Genomic DNA, 20,315 nt, shown 5'->3' on the forward strand with positions numbered 1-20,315 from the left:
TGTTTTCTCTGAATTTATAGACATGCACCTAACGCACCTAATGGGCAAAATCGTCCGCATCAGAAACATAATAAGCGTACATTAAAACACCCATGTTTTGAAAATCATGGTTCACAAAGATACTGCTATTTTGATCTGTATTAATGTATGCAGCAACATAATCTACAGATAGAACGGACAAATACGGACTCAACGCATACCCTGTACAGTCAAAATAATCAGTTAAATTGCAATTACACAATACACATGATTCTAAATTATCATGCATTTAGAGGAGTATATTTACATGTAAAACCCCGCATTGTGTAAACTTTAAATAAGGCTATGTCGTATAGATTTCTATGATTTGCTGTGTCAATGTCTTTTGAAAAATCAATAAACACAAAATGCATTCGACCTTTTGTCTTGATTAAATAATTCTGAGCCATTGACTGTGGAGAAAACATGTTTTCAATCGCAGAATATGTTTTTCGAAACGAGCTTTAACTTCCGTGATCATGCCTAACTCCTCTGTCCTCATGAGATATATTTCAAGTGTTGTGAGGTACATCATACTTCTGTCAGTCTTTAGCTTAGCATTCAAACTATGTAGCAAAAGCGAGCTGGTATCGACCATAGTCCTAATTTAACAGCAGACAACGTAATATTACCTCATGAAAACAGGTAAGGGAAATTAGAAAATTTGCGTGGAAATCAAGTGTAACCGTAGATATGCAAATTATGCTTGCAATTTTGCTTATGGTTTTGAACTTTTGTTTTTGTTTCCGTATTTTATTTACAATTTCCCGTAGATTCATGATTAAATTATCCGTTGGCCATATGGTCAGACCACCGTCCCTCCACCGGACGGTGGTCACACGTACTTCCTTATTTGGCTACAGAGATACCTAGTATTTCGCGTGGTAAATTATAGATGTACACTTGTACTGATCAACTTGCTGTTAAGTATTGTATTTCAAAATGTCACGAACAAACAATGATATACAGTCGAATGCCGCGTTATTTTTTCCAATGTTTTACTTGCTTGTGTTGTTTGTCGTTGTTGTTGTTGTTGTTGTCGTTGTTGTTGTTGTTGTTGTTGTTGTTGCTGCTGCTGTTGTTGTTGTTGTGCATGATTTTATCAGAGACTCGCCTTGATGATTGGGAAACAACAATGTAACATACGGGTGGGTTAAGTGGTCCCATAGTGAGTCGCTGGTCGTCCATTGTTTTTCTAGGCATGCAGCGTAATAAGCAATATACCACGTCAGCGACGAGATTTTAACAAGTTAAGGGCGGGCATACATTCGCGAGCGATAGCGAGTATATGGAGTGAGCTGGTAAAAACAGAGTGGCATACCCGTTGCTGAGATGGTTTATTGCTACTATATTATAACAGTACATTGAAATTCTGCCGTATAACGACAAAATATGAATTTTTATGTAGCTGAGAGCTCGCTATTGTTCCAGCTGTGCTATATCCCGAATAAAGCACGGTTATTTTCATGCCCCAACCAATCAGATCGCTGTATTTGCGCCATCAATTAATATACTGGTATGATATAATTCTTCATAAGTAACGTAAAGACGGCAGAACTGCGACGTTGTATGTCTTTTTCATTGTGAGTAAGCCAATTATTAATATTCCATGACCAACATCGTAGAGTAACCGGAAAAAAACCTCCGTGCTTACAAGTGAGGGTCAGATTAATGTCCGGGGTTCTTTTCGAAAGTAGATTGTATGCATGTTGGTTTTTCAGCTTAACCAGCAATCACTGAAAAACAACGAAATCACGGATAGAGGGCGAAACTTAGGTAACAAACGAGAGAGAAATATGCATTAACGTCTCCAAGGAGATCACTTCGACGATGAGCGACATCATTAGTGGGTGCCATTGGGACTGACAGAGAAAAGAGCTCAACGAAGTGGCACGAGGTGCAAATTACATCCTGTGTGCTTCTCTATGTTTTCGCAGACCCAATTGTCAATAGTAATCTCTCTCTCTCTCTCTCTCTCTCTCTCTCTCTCTCTCTCTCTTTTCCTCCTCTCTCTCTCTCCTCTCTTCTCCCGTCTCTCCTCTCTCTCTCTCTCTCTCTCTCTCTCTCTCTCTCCATCGCTATCTCCAACTTGACAGTTTTACATGTACGCAGAAGTATATATGACATGAGTGACTATTGCACCATTGATATGACGTCATTCTGCATATTACTTCCTCAACTCTCTACAGGTACATTCCAGCCAGAGCAATAATTTCCGCTCCGCTCAGTGACCTACGAAAAACGGTAGCGCTGAGCTGTTGCCGTAAAGAGGCACATGGTTTACGACGATGTACAGGTAATATTTTGTAGAAAACTACACTAGAAGTCCTGGCCCTTCTAAAATAAATTGTATCGTTGATAGCAATTACAAGTCCTCATTGAAGTTTAACAGATTGAAGAAGGAGATAAGGGCATATACATTCCCTCAGAGACATTAATACGATAGATACACTGTGCTTATGATGAATAAACACCCATAAACGACGGGTCAAGGCTCGCAACGTTGCCTGCAGAGACTCCAGAGGTTCGGCTTTCGGACTTAGTACACTTCCATCCCGAGCCTTCGATCGACTATCCAAACAGCGATGCGGGCACCTGTGCCAGAAATATCCACGAAATCACGGCATGCGCACTGAACTTTGTGAAATGGGATATAACTACGCGTGCGAAGGTTAGAACAGCAACAGAAATGAAGTTTCTCCAACATATGAGCGCCAACATCACTAGTGAGCTATGATAACATCTGGTGCCGTATTAATAGCCTACATTCCCGGGTTCGACGAAAATACAACCCTTTTCAGAATTAGAGCGCGAAGCCACTGCAGTGAACTGCAATAAAACTGCTTACACTAATTAGTTTCAGCTGTAGCCGTGGCCACTTTGGTGTTGAACAAGGCTACTTGATAAAGACCAAAAAGTCTGCTTGTACAAAGGCAAAACTAGCTCTGTCTGAGGCTCGAGTTGTAAGTGAGAGTTTACGATTGGCACCCTGTGTTCAAGATTAAGATACAATGTAACATTACCATGCACTGGTCCATGTACAAATCTTTTTTATTTCAACTTCCCCAGACAAACTGTCTGCATGGGACATACATGTTGTCGACTTTGCCAGCTGGCTACAGCTGAAACTAATTAGTGAGAGCAGTTTTATTGCAGTTCACTGCAGTGGCTTCGCGCTCTAATTCTGAAAAGGGTTGTAATTATTATTGCACCTGTAGCTATATGTACTACACAATGTGGAGGAAACCAGGCATGCGCATTTGTACAAAACAAAGCAAAGATACATACCAGAGGCCACCTCAGAAGTGGCATTCTGCCCCTCGGTCTATGTGTAGTTAGACGCGCATGCTCCAAACTCAGACGACGCGTCGCTGGAACATACTGACTGAAGCAGAGTTGCATCTTAACATAAAGCGTAACTGGTTCATATCGCGCTGTCGGCGGCAATCAGGTTCCAAAATACGGCATGACAAATCCCACAGGTAAGTGATAGAATGTTGTATAAGAAACGTAAAACCAAGACAAACAGACAAATATCGATGGGACAATCTGCCCCTCAACCCAATTGGCTTTCTTTTGAAATATGCCTTAAAAATAAAACTTTGCAACATTTCGCGTAGCAACACGTTTATTGGAATCCACACATGTTGTTCAGGGAAGCAGATGAGCTTTTGTTTCAGTGTGATTGTGGCTTCTCTTCCCCTATATGGCGACGGGAGTGAAATTACCGTACAGATGGCATTTCGCAATTAATCACTTGTAACCGGGAGCGTCCCTTGGGTTAGGATTACATCAGCAAAGCGAGAGGCTTCCAGGGGCAACCCTTTAACTACGTATCAAAAAGGGAACTTATGTAAAAATGATTGCCGAAGTGTGATTGCAACTTAAATATGGCTGCCGTAAATATAAGTGTAAGCGCCCTAATTTATCGAGCAAATCCCATCACCAAAAGACTAAAATAATGACAGTTTTCAAAAAGACAAAATGGCTCAATAACGGGAATCAAAAACACCTCACAGAAGAATGGTATTTTTGTCAGTAAATGCAAAAATACACCGCTAATGGGGCTTTAATAGTCATTCATGCTTGGCCAGTCTTGACAAATTATCGTCTTATTTACTTCGACCACAACCACGTAAACAAAATTACGGATAGTTAAGCAAATTTTGCGATAAATTGTAAATAAAACGTTCGAACGCTCATATGTAAACCAAAGTTATGAGTCCCTTGGGGTCAAATACCCTGACATCGACTTATAATTGAAGAATATGGATCGGCGACACTTAGCGGATATATTATAATATGTAACTGTTGGAATTTCCTATTTACATTCTATGCTCCCTGTGTCAAACAAATGAACATCGACGGGTTTTTTTTGCGCGCGCGTTAGGGCCTTCACGGGAGGTGGGTGAGCGCTAGTGCTTTTTGAAAACTGGTGTGTGAAAAATGCGTACCCTCCCCTGATTGCTCGCGGAAAAACTACAGACTCTGAGCCTTCAAACGACCGCCACATCCCAAAATATTATAAATATACAATAGCTACAATTGCAAAATTTTTTCCAGGCTACATTCCGAAATGCCAAATATTTGTTTTGTCACGAGATCTCTATTCATAGTCAAGGAACCATGTTATTGGCGACGATTACGTTTGCAGAGTACGTGTCAAGCATGACATTGCCGAATATACATACACAAAAATTAACTGTGTTTACCAAACTTAACATATAATTTAATAATTAATGTGTCTATAAGGAATATAAATTGCAATGCTTACACTAGGGGTTTTTTTTGGCCTAGGCGTTAGGAAAGCCAAAGTAACGTTTCTTCCGTTACTTTTCGACTTTCCTCTGCCCCCTGCCAATAATGAGGAGCCCCTCTTTACTATATAATTGTAGTACTATAGAAACTGAAGAAAATCTCAATTTTTACTAATTGTTTGTGTACGAGAGGACCGTTTCGCCACAGATCATGGGAAAGGCAAATTTGACATCCATATTTAACCAACAACTGATGCATTCATGACTTGTGGGGCGTCCATAATGGACTTTTAAACTTTTAAATTAACGTTTAGGTGTAACTTTACTATAAATTTTCCAAATAGTTACCTCTTATTAAAGCATAACACAATTTCTTTTTTCTTTCTTTTTTTTTGATACAAGAGAATGTCAGCACAGGTCGAGCACCCTACTCATAATATTGTTTCAACTGATTTGCCGTTTTTGTCGCCGCGCCTGCTGGCTATATTATCTCCTTCTCAGCACGGGTGCAGAATCATCGCTCGTCTTTACCCATTTTGACCTCTTGGTGTCTGCTCTTATCGGGTCACCAGTCCTCTCAAAATTTGTAAAATTTAGTATGACAAGTAGCTTCATTGTTAAAATTTAATGTAGCACAGTACGACAAGGTGGTGCAAACGCACCCTTTTGCCTGAGTACGAGAGTTCTGCGTGTGTGTCTGCAACTCGTTCGGAAAAACACACGATGACCTAATTTGTTCTGCTCTGTTATGTACCGACCTTGTAAGAGATTAAATTTATCCCATTTTATGACATGCGACTATTAGGGACGGACCATTAGATCTTGGGAGGGGGGGTGGTCAAAAACAGAAAAAAAAAATTTTCAGAACAGAAAGTTAGGAAAAAAAAAATCTTCAAACTAGTTTGCAAAATAAAAAAAAATAAATAAGAAGACAAAGGCGTAAAAAAAAAATCTGCAAAAGTCTTTAAAATTTTGAATTTTTTTTAGATTTTACCGACAGAAAGCAACTTTCTGTATTTTTAGTACATCCTCCCGGCACATTTTTAATTTTAATTTATACATTTAGAGTGACTGTATCCCTTATACTGGAAGTTGTGATTATCTTATCTTTTCAGGACTTTTGTATTCTGATCACTTGAAAATTATGAAATTATAGAGCCTGTTTTCTACTTGTTTCCTGCGTACAAACCAAGCAGGTACACCAGGTAAAACATTGAAACTATGGTATGGTTGTCAAGACAGAAAGTTGTATTTGCCTTTTAAGATCAAGGTAAACAGATGCAGGCCACATCAGTTTCATTTTTTTCGCAGCATTGCATTGCAATGATGAATGCAAGAATGGGTGAACAAGTAGAAACACGTCAATAATGATAAAACAACATATCAAGTCATTATGTATTATTTTGCTATTAAAAAGGCATTTTCAATTCTTTTTTCTCAAGAAACAGCCTCAAAAAACAACAGCAACACATGTTTTAACATTCAACAATACACTACGTAAAATGCCATCTATCCAACAAAACGCAACACAAAAACACACAAAAGGGTTAAACTTTGAAAGTTTCTCAATAGCAAATACTGAATAAATCTGCATGAATAATCATTTTTGTGTAGCAAATTTCAAAGAAATTGGACAAGCCCTTTCAGAGAATACAGATTTTTTGACCATGAATGGCATAAATTGCCCTAAAAAGACAAATATTGAAATTTCAACACATCTATACACATCCAATCAATTTGGACATGCTGCTACAGAGAAATAGATGTTTTGTCAAAAAAGGGCAACAATTGCTCTAAAAACACAAATATGCAAATTTAACTATATTATTTAGCTTATTTTAGCTTCTCAGCTTGTCAAAATCAATTGTAAATCATGAGATTTGCATGATGTTTGGTGCGGTGAATGTATAGGCATTTCACCACGCAGCTAGAAAGGGAAGCCAGGAAACCAAAATAGTCAATTTTCAAAACTATAGGAAGCTACTGAGGAGCAAGAAGACCATGTTTCAAGGGAAGATGTGTAATCCGAAAAAAATGCTCCCAAAGTGCCACCAAATAACACCATTTTTATCTCTATTTTTCAAAAGCTCCAAGGGCAGGAGGGGGACACCCCCTCCTGACCTCCCCCCGCTAAAATACTCCCCAAGTGCCACCAAATAACACCATTTTAATCTCTATTTTTCAAAAGCTCCAACGGCAGGAGGGGGACACCCCCTCCTGACCTCGCCCCACTAAAATACTCCCCAAGTGCCACCAAATAACACCATTTTAATCTCCATTTTTCAAAAGCTCCAACAACAGCAGGGGGACACCCCTCTCCTGACCTCCCCCCCGTGACCGCTTGCGTGGCCGCTTGTGGTGCTAGGCACCACATCTTTGCCCTCTTTATCTTCAGACAGCGACAAACTAAAAAAAAATTATAAATCTGAAAATTTACTCTGAAAAAAAAAATTTGCACAGCTAATCTCAATTGGAAAAAAAAAAATTCAGAAATTTACAATAGTAAAAAAAAAATTTTCACAATTTCATTGTGACCACCCCCCCTCCCAAGGTCTAATGGTCCATCCCTTAGTGAATATCTGTGTTATAATTGTGCGCTACAACGCTCGAAAACGACTCGCAAAGCGAGTATAAATTGTTACAGTCACGTGACCCTAACAAGCGTACAATGAATGCACCTATAATTGTTGACGGCCAACTTAGCGCAGAGATGTAATACCCTCTGAATCATTGGAAGATTTTTAAGCAAGATAAAATATCAACGAACAGTGTTCTTAAAAAAATCAAGAATAAAATCTTAGTTAGAGCATCCTGCGAAATTTTACACAGAAATTTTTACTTCAGTTAAAAAGTTAAGGTAGTTTGCTTTTCGAAATTGAAAGATTTAAACTTTAATTTGTTCGAAGTTTTGTCAAGACAGCCATTCTTTTTCAAAATCACGAATAAAATACCAGCGATCACCGTGAAAATTTTGGTACCAGAGAAACAAATAACCTTAAATTTACCGCTATCCCTGTGTTACATCTGGGAAAACAATTTTCGCAAAACTAATCCGGTTCATGAAAATTTACTTACCCTAAGAGCTTCAAAATGAGCCCCCACAAGTGGTAGATCAAAACGATAATTGCGAACATTTAAAGGGGAAGTTCTTCCTAGGTGATTTTTTGATATATGTTAGTTTTTGGTCTTGGTATGAAGAAAAGGTTGATTTTACCATTTACTAGTATAACCCACGCGTTCTTTTAAAAACGGGCAAAACAAAAGTAGAAAGAAGTTGCATTACAGGAAAAAAAGCGCCAATCTTGGCGCTTTCGTCACATGATGAAGTTGGGACCATTTCTCGACGAGTATGGCATTGTTGACTCGTTCATGCTAACATGTTTGAATACCTGTAGCAGAGGCGCATTCTACCATTATAGGTAGTTCGTGCCTGGAAAATGAAAGACTGCAGCTTTTGCCTAAACTTTCGTCACGCAAACTTTAATCTATTGTCTTTCAAACTCAAGAATACAAATCAGGGGTTACCGCGCGCAAGTAAAATTTGATACCAGCGAAACAAATTACCCAATATTTACCGATATTTGAAACTCAAAATCGCCGCCATCCCTGTGTTATCTCTATGGGGAAAAATAATTCCAGATTTTCACAAAACTAAGCCGGTGAAAAGCTTATTTACATCATAAGCTTTAAAAATGATCCTCCACAGGTGGTAGGCTAAAAGGTATAATTTTGAAAGTTTGAGAACGGGAATATCTGTCCCCAAGGCGCTTTCTACTTTAAAGGGTAGCAGTTTAGTGTCGGCTATATTCAGATACACTGTATTCAGCTTGTCAACTCAGCCCTGTACATGTGTAGACTGCATAGTTATATATATATATATATATATATATATATATATATATATATATATATATATATATATATATATAATATAATATGTGTGTATATATATGTGTATATATGTGTATATATATATATATATATATATATATATGTGTGTGTGTGTATATATATGTGTGTGTGTGTGTGTGTGTGTGTGTGTGTGTGTGTGTGTGTGTGTGTGTGTATATTGTTCGCGAGTGAATTCTTGACACATCCTGACTAGAAATGAAACGTAAACAATAGCAGAGCATGTTACACATACAAATGCTGTGTTGACAAACTATATCGTTGGTGTTTAATCATACTTTGGGAGTAAGAGAAGAACTTTCGTGCAAAACAACGATAGTGGAAAAAACTCAAAAGTACAGCTACTGACATTTTGAATAAACGCTGGCGCTGTAAACACTGTTGATTTATAGAAAGCAGAGAATGCGAGCGATGTTTCTACGTGAGAAAAGTTACGAAACGAAAGGCAAAAGATATATAGGGAACTTGCTGAAACAGGACGGGGAAGGATAAACGTTGATGGAAAAGAGGGGGAAATTCTTTAGACACCGTATCTATCGCAGATAATGGTTTACCTTCAGATATCTAGGTGTTGTTTTTTTTCATGAAGACTTAAAGTTCAGGGACAACTTACATGTACAAACGCTGCTGTATTTCCTTTCGAATCTTGCATAATCAAAATCCTTCAGATAAAGCTTATTATGTGTGTCTGCGATTTTTGTTCGAAGTTCTCGATCATTTTCTATGATATCGATGCGACAATTAATTGTTCTGCTGGCGATTGATCCCTAGTCTGAAACCTTTATAAGTCCGTGACAAACAAAAGCAGGATAGATGACAGAAATCAAAGATGAGTTATCATGACTCTTGAAGCATATAGGCAGACTACAATATTATATCCATCTATCCATCTTTCTATCCATCTATCTATCTATCTATCTATCTATCTATCTATCTATCTATCTATCTATCTATCTATCTATCTATCTATCTATCTATCTATCTATCTATCTATCTATCTATCTATCTATCTATCTATCTATCTATCTATCTATCTATCTATCTATCCATCCATCCATCCATCCATCCATCCATCCATCCATCCACCCACCCACCCACCCATCCATCCATCCATCCATATATAATATATATATATATATATATATATATATATATATATATATATATATATATATATATATATATATATATATATATAAGTATACAGATGTCCTCTTGGGAATTCGCAGTGCTCGATGCTTAAGCAGAGCGTCATAGATAATAATAATTAATATAATTAATATAAGTATTATATAGAAATAATAACGCGAATAATAATATGTTCAATTTCCGTGAAAATTTCACCATAAGGGTATTTTGGGTAGAAAAGACCAAATATGATATCGATTTTACCGCCCAATGTTTCCATGGTAACCATTTAAGGGGTTGAAAATTTCATTTTTTCTAATATCCAATGAAAAGTTACTTTGATTGAAAAATTATCTAGCGGGGGGAGTTCGGGTCAGAAAACACAAAAACCAGACTTATTTTAATGTTTTGAGTTGCCATGGTAACTATTCTGGGATTGAAAATGTTACTTTTTCCCTAATTCCTATTAAAGAAATATTGATTGATGTAAAAATTTATAATAAGGGTTTTTCTAGTTAGCACACCAAAAAAAATCACACTCATTTTAATGTGAGATGTTTCCACGGCAACCATTCAGTAGTAAAAATTACCAGTTTTTCAAAGATTCCATCTAAAATCCAGGAATCAACAGAATGTGTTATATCAAAGGGATATTTTGGGTTAGAAAGACCAAATATCAAGTGTAAGAATCCAGTAATCAACAGAAATATTATACCAAAGGGTTATTTCGGATTAGAAAGACAAAATATCCATTTTTACTGCCCTGTGTTTCCATAGTAACCTATTTGCATTGTAAAATTTCAATTTTTTTCCTGAGTCCATTAAAAGTAATCCCAGTTACTATGCAAATGCTCTCCTAAGTGTATTTATAACAGCATGAACTCCATGTTCATTTTTGTTTTATGTTGCCATAGTAACCATTTCGGTAACCACAGTTTTTTTATTTAAAACCATAGACTCTCTATTATCAAAATGCAACGAGAATGCGTTTTTATTGGCCATCGTTTCCTGTGCCTGTCATTCAAGTACGTCAGTTCAGATATGGAAACTTTGTTGCAAAGTTCCATCGCACGGCCGGTCGACTCCAGAACAAAGTCATACTATAGCAAATTTCTATGCCCAACTGGGTTTGACTGCATTTATCTAGCTCGTCCCAAAGTGACGGACGCATCTTTTAACCTTCAGCTTGGTGAAAAACGCATTTATTGATTCGCCAAAAGCCTGTGGACTCACTTATTTTTGCACAAGTGCTACATGGACATAGGAAAAAGGTGTTGAATACTCACTGTTTCAGTGAATCCGCCATGATGAGAGTTCTCAAATCAAAAAATGTTGCCGAGCTCGAATACAAATGTCTTCAACGTCATTGTTATACAAGAGTTAGCATTCCAAAGTCTGTCACCCTGATTTTTTTTCAAAGTTTGGAGAAGGCCGGCATTTCCATCTGAATGATTGAACGACGTGAAACACAAAATTCCATCGCATATTATCTGGCAATATGTACAGTAGAAATACTGTACACCGTCGCTCCAGTTACGTATAAGCTTATACTCTACAAAATGGCCACAGGCGACGTGAACTTTCTGAAAGGATTTCCTAAACGTCCTACTCGTTACCTTAGAGACTCACTTGTGATGTCCTGAAAAGTATTCTCTGCAGTAATTCCAGTTTCTGTCAACATGCAAAGCTTAACGACAAGATTATAGCACGAGACGTAGTGTATAGACTACACATTCACGCGCAGGTAAACTCAATTGCGCATGCTCATATTGGCAGACTACACTGGCAAACGAGTGCGCATGCGTAAAGGTATATTTGCAGCAAATACACTGGCATAGACTCTCCACAGTCGCTATGCCTTGTTTTGTGCGCGCCCACTACTGGGCCTGCATTCGAACACCTCTTTTTCAGAATTCCCACAGCTTCAATGAACTGTTATTAGATTTCTATATAATACTTATAGCCCCTAAACTTGTAATAATAATAATAATAATAATAATAATAATAAACAAGGCAGTATTGCTGAAGGCAATGAGTACTTGGGCCGTGATAGAGTAATTTTGAGGACAATATATACTACTATTCAAATATGGTCTTGAATTTCCTCCTGTCAATTAGGCATTTGATTAACTGGTTATTAAACGAAGCAATGGCATGACAACGGCAAAATATGTCTAGCAACTTTTGTGGAGTTTGAGGCAGGGGTTCTTTATTTATAGTGGAAATTGCTTAAACTCCTTAAATATTCAAATTACTGCAAATTTCTTTTGTTCTCGATGGTAGATGTCTAATATTTAGATGGGCACATTTAGATTTCTACCCTATAGTTATCCCTATATACCAAAAATCGGACATCCAGCTCTATTGGCTTGCTCAGAATTAGATATGCGCATAATTAATGAGGTACAATATATGGTGTCATAAGGTGTCTTATCATACCAAATATGAAGGGTGTAGCACTTGTGGTTACTGAGTTGTGGACAAATATATATATTTGAGGTCAAAGGTCATTGAGGTCACGTGACATTTTGTCAAATAATTGTATTGCTAAGTTATTCCTATATACCAAAAATCAGACCTCTAGCTCTATTGGCTCGCTCAAAATTAGATATGTGCATAATTAATGAGGTACAATATGTGGTGTCATAAGGTGTCTTATCATACCAAATATGAAGGATGTAGCACTTGTGGTTACTGAGTTGTGGACAAATATGTATATTTGAGGTCAAAGGTCATTGAGGTGACGTGACGTTTTGTCAAACAAATTATATTGTTAACTTATCTCTATATACCAAAAATCAGACCTCTAGCTCTATTGGCTCGCTCAAAATTAGATATGCGCATAATTAATGGGGTACAATATGTGGCGTCATAAGGTGTCCCATCATACCAAATATGAAAGGTTTAGCACTTGTGGTTACTGAGTTATGGACAATAATGTATATTTGAGGTCAAAGGTCACCAAGGTCACATGATATTTTGTCAAAATGTCTGAGATATCTGCGTGAACCAATGGACTCACTGATGGACTCACGGACGGATATGACCCAATCTATAAGCAACCTGGACTTTATCCGTGGGGACAAAAACTTTGTCACTGCATCCTTAAGGCAATATGAATACGATGAAATAAATTTTTATTTTTCTTGGCCTTAAACATGGGAGTCTATGGAGAACTGCCTTATACATGGGAGTCTATGGAGGTGTAAACTAAAAAGTCCTCTAACACGGCCAAATTCGATCGCATTGTGAAACAAATCGACGTGCATCTGTAGGGGTTGGGTACTATTCTTGTGCAAAGTTTGAAAGAAATTGACCAGGGCATGTCTGAGATATCTGCGTGAACGGACGGACGGACGGACGGACTGACATGACCAAACCTATAACTCCCCCAGGACTTCGTCCGTGGGCACTAAAAACAACGCAACAGTTATTACAGCTACACCGGCGGTAGGTTCATATCCAGAGCCCCGTACGGTCTGCCGCCGTCGCTTGAAAACAATCTCATAAACCTGGCCATATGGACAACTGTGTATGGGCAGCTGGATGCTTGACTTCCCGGAGAAGGCGAGCTGTCACGTTCAAGCTCAGGATTATATATTTGTCGATCAAATTTCAGTAAATTTACCTTACCTAGATGAAATTTTGTCTAAAGGCTGAAGTTTGACAAAATTGCATCGATTTTTCAGGTTCATATCCGACATTTTTGAGTTTTGAGTGCAGACAGAAATAAGTTTTGAGGCAACATGGCTGCGACCCCATGTTGACCCCAAGCCCTGCGTACGATGCTATGTGCTACAGCTAACACACAGCATCGTACGCAGGGCTAGCGAGAGAGTTGCCGACATCGACGGTTATTTACGAGAAGTGAATAAAAGACTGTCATTTTTGGAAGCGATCGAGTAGCTGAGGTAGGCTGGGATACGACTTGGGCCCAAGAACGCTGAATTTCGGCAGTAATTTGGCTTTTTAGGTCAAGTCCCAAAATGGATTTGAAGTCACCGACCCAACGTACGGGTCTTTGCAAGGCTGTGGTGAGTGGGGCGATTAGCTGTAGCGGAGCACACAGCATCGCGTACGCAGGGCTAGTTGACCCCAAGTGAAAATGTGTTCGCGATCAAATCTTCCTGTATTTTTTTTTCAGAATTTTCGACAAAATCATTGCTTCTTAAATCTTTTGTAAAATATAAAATACTAAAATAAAAATGCGATGTGCCATGTCTCCAGATTTCTAAAATATCGTTCGTTGACCGTTCGACGGAATACTCATTTCGCAAACTTGTGACGCAGTTGAAATTCAATACTGACCGCCAAATAATCTTAGTGAGACGAGATCATTCTAGACATCCTCCAAATTATCCAACCATTCGCGTTAGAGTTCAGCTCGCTCAGAGTATCATAACATTCTTCGGCCTTCGTTTAGATCGACCCTAATCTCTCCCATTTAGGAAATAAATACACAAGCTACCTTGACAAAACTTCGTGCACCATCCAGGACCAAACACACTACAAATCTGTCTTGACGTCATCATCTCCTTACATGGTAATCGGCATACCGTATTTTTTAGCAAAGGAGACACAGAATACGTCGGAGTATTCAGTTTCAAAACGTATTACATTGTGTGATGTTGTCAAAAAAAGGTAATGTTACTGCAGTGGTATAAATTAGAAAACACAAAAGTTCAAATCAGTTTATTTTGGACTGGCTTTACCCAACATTTCATATTGTTTCTTATGCCAGATTTGACCACGTGCTTACTGGCGACCCCTTTACATGCAAATTTTGTGTCAAATGGTGTGTTCTCCTGGAAAAACAAACGTACGATTTCTATATGAAGGAGGCGAAATTTGCCCTCAAAACTCGGAACCACCCCTTTATGGGTGTACCTAGCTATTTTGAACGAGCTTCTCGAATCTGCAGCTCTATTTCGAAATGATGGTCTGGTTTTCTCAGCTCAAGGATAAGTGTTCTCCATCGCTGTGGGCATTACTATTCTCAACTGGGGTACAGTTTCCAGTCGTAATGTTTTTCATTGTGTCCGGGATATAAAACCTTTCCTTTTTACACTTTTGCTTTGATTAACACTAGTCCACATCTTGTCAGCGATTAAACATGTTTCAAGTTGAAATGTTAAATTCTGGTCTCGAGCCCTCTTGTTCGACCAAACTGAAATTACCCCTCCCACTTTGGCTCGTCCAGTGGGTGTAGCAAGGGTCGTGCCATCGCCTAGGAAACGGAGGGTGCATTAATTGTTGCATTTCGATGCACATTTTGATTATATTCAGAAGATTTTGTGGCAAAAACTCAGATAGAGAAGCATTAATATTCACATCTCACTTATTCAAGACTGGCTGAGAGCAGCACTTCCATTCAGTTAGCATCATTACGCCATTTATTATGCCAAGAAAGATGAAGCCAAGACATTTTGCCCTCCCTGGTCTCAGCCAGAATGGTTATACCTTACAGAGTTTTTTCCCACGGAATGAAAACAAATGTACTTGGGCTGAGGCCCAAGTACAATAATAATAATAATAATAATACAACTTACTTGAAGTATAAAGTAATAATATATGTTACTTAAGTTCCATGCATCCTGCAATCTTCAGATAGAAGTGAAAGGATTCTTAGCCCTACACTCTTATTTAAATATAAAACAAACATATAAATGAGAGTATAGAGCTAAGAATCCTTATAGTATATATATATATATATATATATATATATATATATATATATATATATATATATATAATATAGATATATATATATATATTATATAAGATTGCAATCTACATATATGCTTCAAGAGCCATGCTCTCTTCCATTCACATTTAAATAAAGTGTATTCAAATGTATTGCAGTGTCTTCTCCAGGACGCACTATTGCGCGAACCTCCCCCCGTCTATTTAAAAATCCCCCACAAAAAATAATCAAAAGCGCGCCATATGCCGCCCTCTTACAATGAGGTTTTAGATGATTTACACGAAGTATTTGTAGTAGCATTCCGCTTCATGATTACTGTCAACAATGTAGCATCACACATTTGATGTAATCCACTATCTTTAGCCATAATAAAGTGATACTACCTGCAGAAGGATATGATACAGCTGAAAGCCTATTAACTAGAGTTAGCCTCAAGGTTACAAAAATTGTGTCTGAACTAATATTAATAAAGTGTGAATGATTTGTGTAGGCTTCTAATTTATTGATTCAGAACTTTCGGGAGGAAAAAACACAGTAACAGGAGTGCATTTTCTTTGATGTTAAAAAAATACTATAACCTTTATTTTCTAATACCGTAAAATATCATATTTTGCGTAACTTAAATTTGCATAATTTGATATAGTCCCAATTAGATCACCATTCACAATCATGCAGCATCACAATTAGAACAAAATCCTCCCTAAATTTTCAAGCAGCGGGTGACATTTCCGCCTTGTGAGAGAAACCTAGAGAAAACACTGTTAAAGTACAAATTCCAATTTAGCTCTTGCACAAAGGGAGGTGATCACCCCTCTGATTGGCGTAGAATTGAAATGACCCTCTTCCAAGCCTTTGCATATCAAAAGTAGTGCCCCTTTTCGCTAGAATGCACGTACCCTTTCCTTGTAAGTTCTGTACAGGCCCACACATTGATATGATGTCAGTAATAAGTGATCAATATACATAGATAGATACATAGATAAATACATAGATAGATACATAAATAGATACATAGATACATAGATACATACATAGATACATACATACATACATACATACATACATACATACATACATACATACATATACATACATACATACATACATACATACATACATACATACATACATACATACATACATACATACATACACACACATACATACATACATACATACATACATACATACATACATACATACATACATACATACATACATACATACATACATACATACATACATACATACTATTCATTCACCGATATGTCTGTATGTGCGCATAAGCTTATACGTACATACCGTCAAACAGACAGACAGACAAATATACATACACAAGTACATAGAATATAGATCACTAGAGGATAGATGAATGAACATATGACGAGAAAGAGAAAGACAGATGGGTAGACGGAGACAAAGACGCAGAAGGAGATTTTGCTACAAATGATCTCAAAATTGTCTACGATTGCTCATTTATTTTGCTTCCACTTTGCATAAGGTTGCCAAGCGGCAATGATGTAATTGTAATACATAGCTTACTAGTATGTCGACGTCTGCCTTAGCAACGAGGAGTTCATGGTTGTACGTAAGTTAACTACACACTCTCTCTCTCTCTTGAACAGACGGCCGAACAGTAGATGCAGCCTCGATGTCGGTCCTGCTCGACAGTAGTACCAATACTGTGACGCCTATCGCAATGCAGACGGCCAATCTCTCTGGAATAAACGAGGAGGGCCCGGACGGGTTCCTGTCGACACTGTCCCCGACGTCCGATATCGTCATTGGAAGCGCAATTCTGTTATCCAGTAAGTCAGTGTTTATTATTCATCATTGTGTTTTTAAAATATCAAACAAGAGCATATATTTAAAAAAAGGAATATATTTATTACTAGAGGTGCTCTCCGGTTGAACTGTAATGTTATTGACCCCAAGGAGATATCAATGAGATATAATATACTGCAAGTCACACAGAAAAGTGTATTAATCCTCGCTTCAAGCGGCCGGGGCAAATATAGTATTAGATAACGCTGCGGGGAGATTATGGTTCTGGTTTGGTGAGTAATTTGAGTCTGGTGGGGATTTTGCAGAGCATACTCTCTCAACAAATTTTTGCAGGTTTACTCAAATAGATCGTTCCCATGAACGCGATCGCTGAAGGCAGGGCTGACAAATACGCATGGCTTGAGACCTTGAGCGAGACTCTCTCGCCATTACAGCCCTTTTCAGGCCCGAAAATTAAAATGTGACTGATTTATTTTTTTTTTTGAAAATTGCGTGTACTTCTTTATTACCTCTTACGAAATTACTAGTAGACGTCCCAACCTATAGTATAATTGGCATGATGAAGGCATTGACGTCCAATCGAGCTATCGGTGAACCCTGGTCATCGCGGGGTCAATTCGAACGTTTTGTTTGACAAATGTGTACTCTATGCAACCGGAGGCAAACTTCAATACTAAAATTTTAATACCAATTGCATTCGAGCGTAACTGTGACCAAACAAGCCGCAAATTAAAATCTACAAGTATGGTACCGATTCGTTGTTTCAAATGAAATACCATTTTGATTCACATTTTGCGTTTGTTACTCACCTTTGTTGGAGAAGGCAACCTTGCCACGAACTGAACGCGATCGTTTTTCCTATGGATCATCTATGTGGCTTGTATTTTGGTAAAATATCGGCGACACCTTAAAAAGCCAGGAGTATCCGAAGCACTCAGCATGGAGTCCCTCGACCGGATCCTAAGCTTATAAGTTTCCTGCCCTTGATAGAATTTATCGGTCATATGCTGGTCACATCGAACCTTCCTTCCAAGAGCTGGTCGGTAGATTTTAATGAGGCTTGCACTTTTGAGGCTTTTTATGACCATGATCTAGCGAAGGCCGGGTTTAAACCTGTAAATACTTTGCTCCTGGTTGAGCAGTCGCGGAATCGAATTGGATTCTTTATCGATTCCACTTGGGTTCCACTTTAATCAACGTAGTATTCACAGTACAACATTCAAAATGCGCAGATCCATCATTATTCAGTGTTCACAGTACAACATTCAAAATGCGCAGATTCCATCATTATTCAGAATTTTGGATAATTATAATACCATGACATCTTTTTGAATAAAGAGTATGTGGCGGTTGAAAAACGCAATTACACAATTCATTGAGAATAATTGCCGAAGATTGTTATCATGAATACTTAATTAATGTCGTCAAGTAAATAGAGAAATCATTGTGAAAGAATTAAAGAGTTAAATTTCTTTCAGCTTCACGATCATGCAATTATCCGAAAATAGATCGAATATTATAATGTTAAGTTTAAAAGTTATCATTCAAAATAATAAGTAAATACGGTACAGTGCACCTCCGATCGGATGTTCCGACTCTCGACCTACTGATTCCGAAGATTGTGGAGAAAATGAAGTTACTTTCTTTCATTTTTGTTGTGAAAATTGAAGATGTAATTTTCCCTTAAATAGCGGCCATTTTGATTTTCAAAAATCAGTAAAGATTTCAACTTTGGCACTTCCTGTTTCTGGCGCCAACTTTTCACAGTGCTGTGACCCCCTGGCCCTGGTCTTTTATTCTTGACCGTGAAATATTGTTTACAACTTGAAATTTCAGTGCACGTATTACCACTCTAGAATAGAAAACGAAAAGTGCAGTTTCCGGTATGTCGATTCTTGTCCTAGACTATTTCCTGAAAAATACAATTGCTTCCTCCAGTGACTCTGCCCAAGTTGGTTATTAGATACTTTGCAAAGTTGTTTACTCATGTATGTTCATTGTTGCATTTATTACATTTACTGATGCAATTCAGTATTTCCCACTTTGTACTAAGAGTACTGTACCTTACACAACACTCTCTGATAGTGTATGTTGAGTAATAATTAATGTTAAATGTTAAATGTTAAATGTTAGTGAGAAACGCTCGCAGCATTCTGTCGTTTATAAGACTTCATCACAAGGGCACTTACTATACTTGTGGATGTGAGCACAACCATAGCTAGACAAAATGACATTGCCGTAACATATATACATAGCAAAAGTTAGACTTAAAGGCCTTGTAAGTGTAACTCCCGCCATTTCCAACTATAGTTTCTAGGTCTGCTGATCACGTGTTAAAAGCTCAATACACGACCTGTAAATATAGACTGTACACTCTGCCTACGGAGAGACTAAAACGAAAGACATTGAAGGACAGTGAAGCACTGCGAATACAGGAAGGGCGAGAACTGTATTATCATTCCAGAGTCTATTATTAAGTGAAGGACAGCGTAAGCTCTCAAGAATAGGGTGATGGAGGGCGTAATGTCAGTACAAAGAGGGTTGAAGTCCAGCATTTTCATCACAGTATGGGATGAAGGGCATATTTTCACTGCGAATTAGTGCGAATGACAACATTATTATCATGAAATATCACCACAGAATTTGCTGACGGACAGCATTTTCACAGTAAATGTGGGCGAAGAACATTATGAGTACAGAATATCACGCAGGGCGGCATTTTCACTGCAAAATAGGACGATGGACAATGTTATTATGGTAGAATCAGGTGAATGTCAATATTTTCGTAAGAGAATAGGGTGATAATACTGCCCTACATATTATCCTGCACTGAAAATGTTATCCTCCATTTAATTATGAATTCATGTACAGAAAATACGTTTCACCATTTAATTAGATCTTCTGTTCCGAATCGGCCTTTGCTGTCCTTTGCCGTCCTTCCTTTTAGTTTTTACTGTCCCCTTCAATCATCATGATAGTGTCGATCATTGCGATTCAGGTCCAGGCCTGTAATC

General features: G+C 37.9%; 1 protein-coding gene across 2 annotated transcripts in view; it reads left to right on the top strand.

Moving 5' to 3' along the window:
• Positions 1-3,322: 3,322 nt before the first annotated feature.
• The window catches only part of LOC139144982 (opsin-5-like), a 50,578-nt gene continuing 33,585 nt past the window's right edge, over positions 3,323-20,315 (top strand). For both annotated transcript variants that reach the window (XM_070715864.1, XM_070715865.1), the window contains exons 1-2: positions 3,323-3,500; positions 17,142-17,324. In XM_070715864.1, the coding sequence (XP_070571965.1) occupies positions 3,485-3,500; positions 17,142-17,324 (199 nt within the window). In that variant the 5' untranslated portion in view covers positions 3,323-3,484. The remainder of the gene's footprint in view (positions 3,501-17,141; positions 17,325-20,315) is intronic.

The sequence above is a fragment of the Ptychodera flava genome, chromosome 12 (assembly GCF_041260155.1).
Source record: "Ptychodera flava strain L36383 chromosome 12, AS_Pfla_20210202, whole genome shotgun sequence".
NCBI classification, from domain to species: Eukaryota; Metazoa; Hemichordata; class Enteropneusta; family Ptychoderidae; genus Ptychodera; species Ptychodera flava.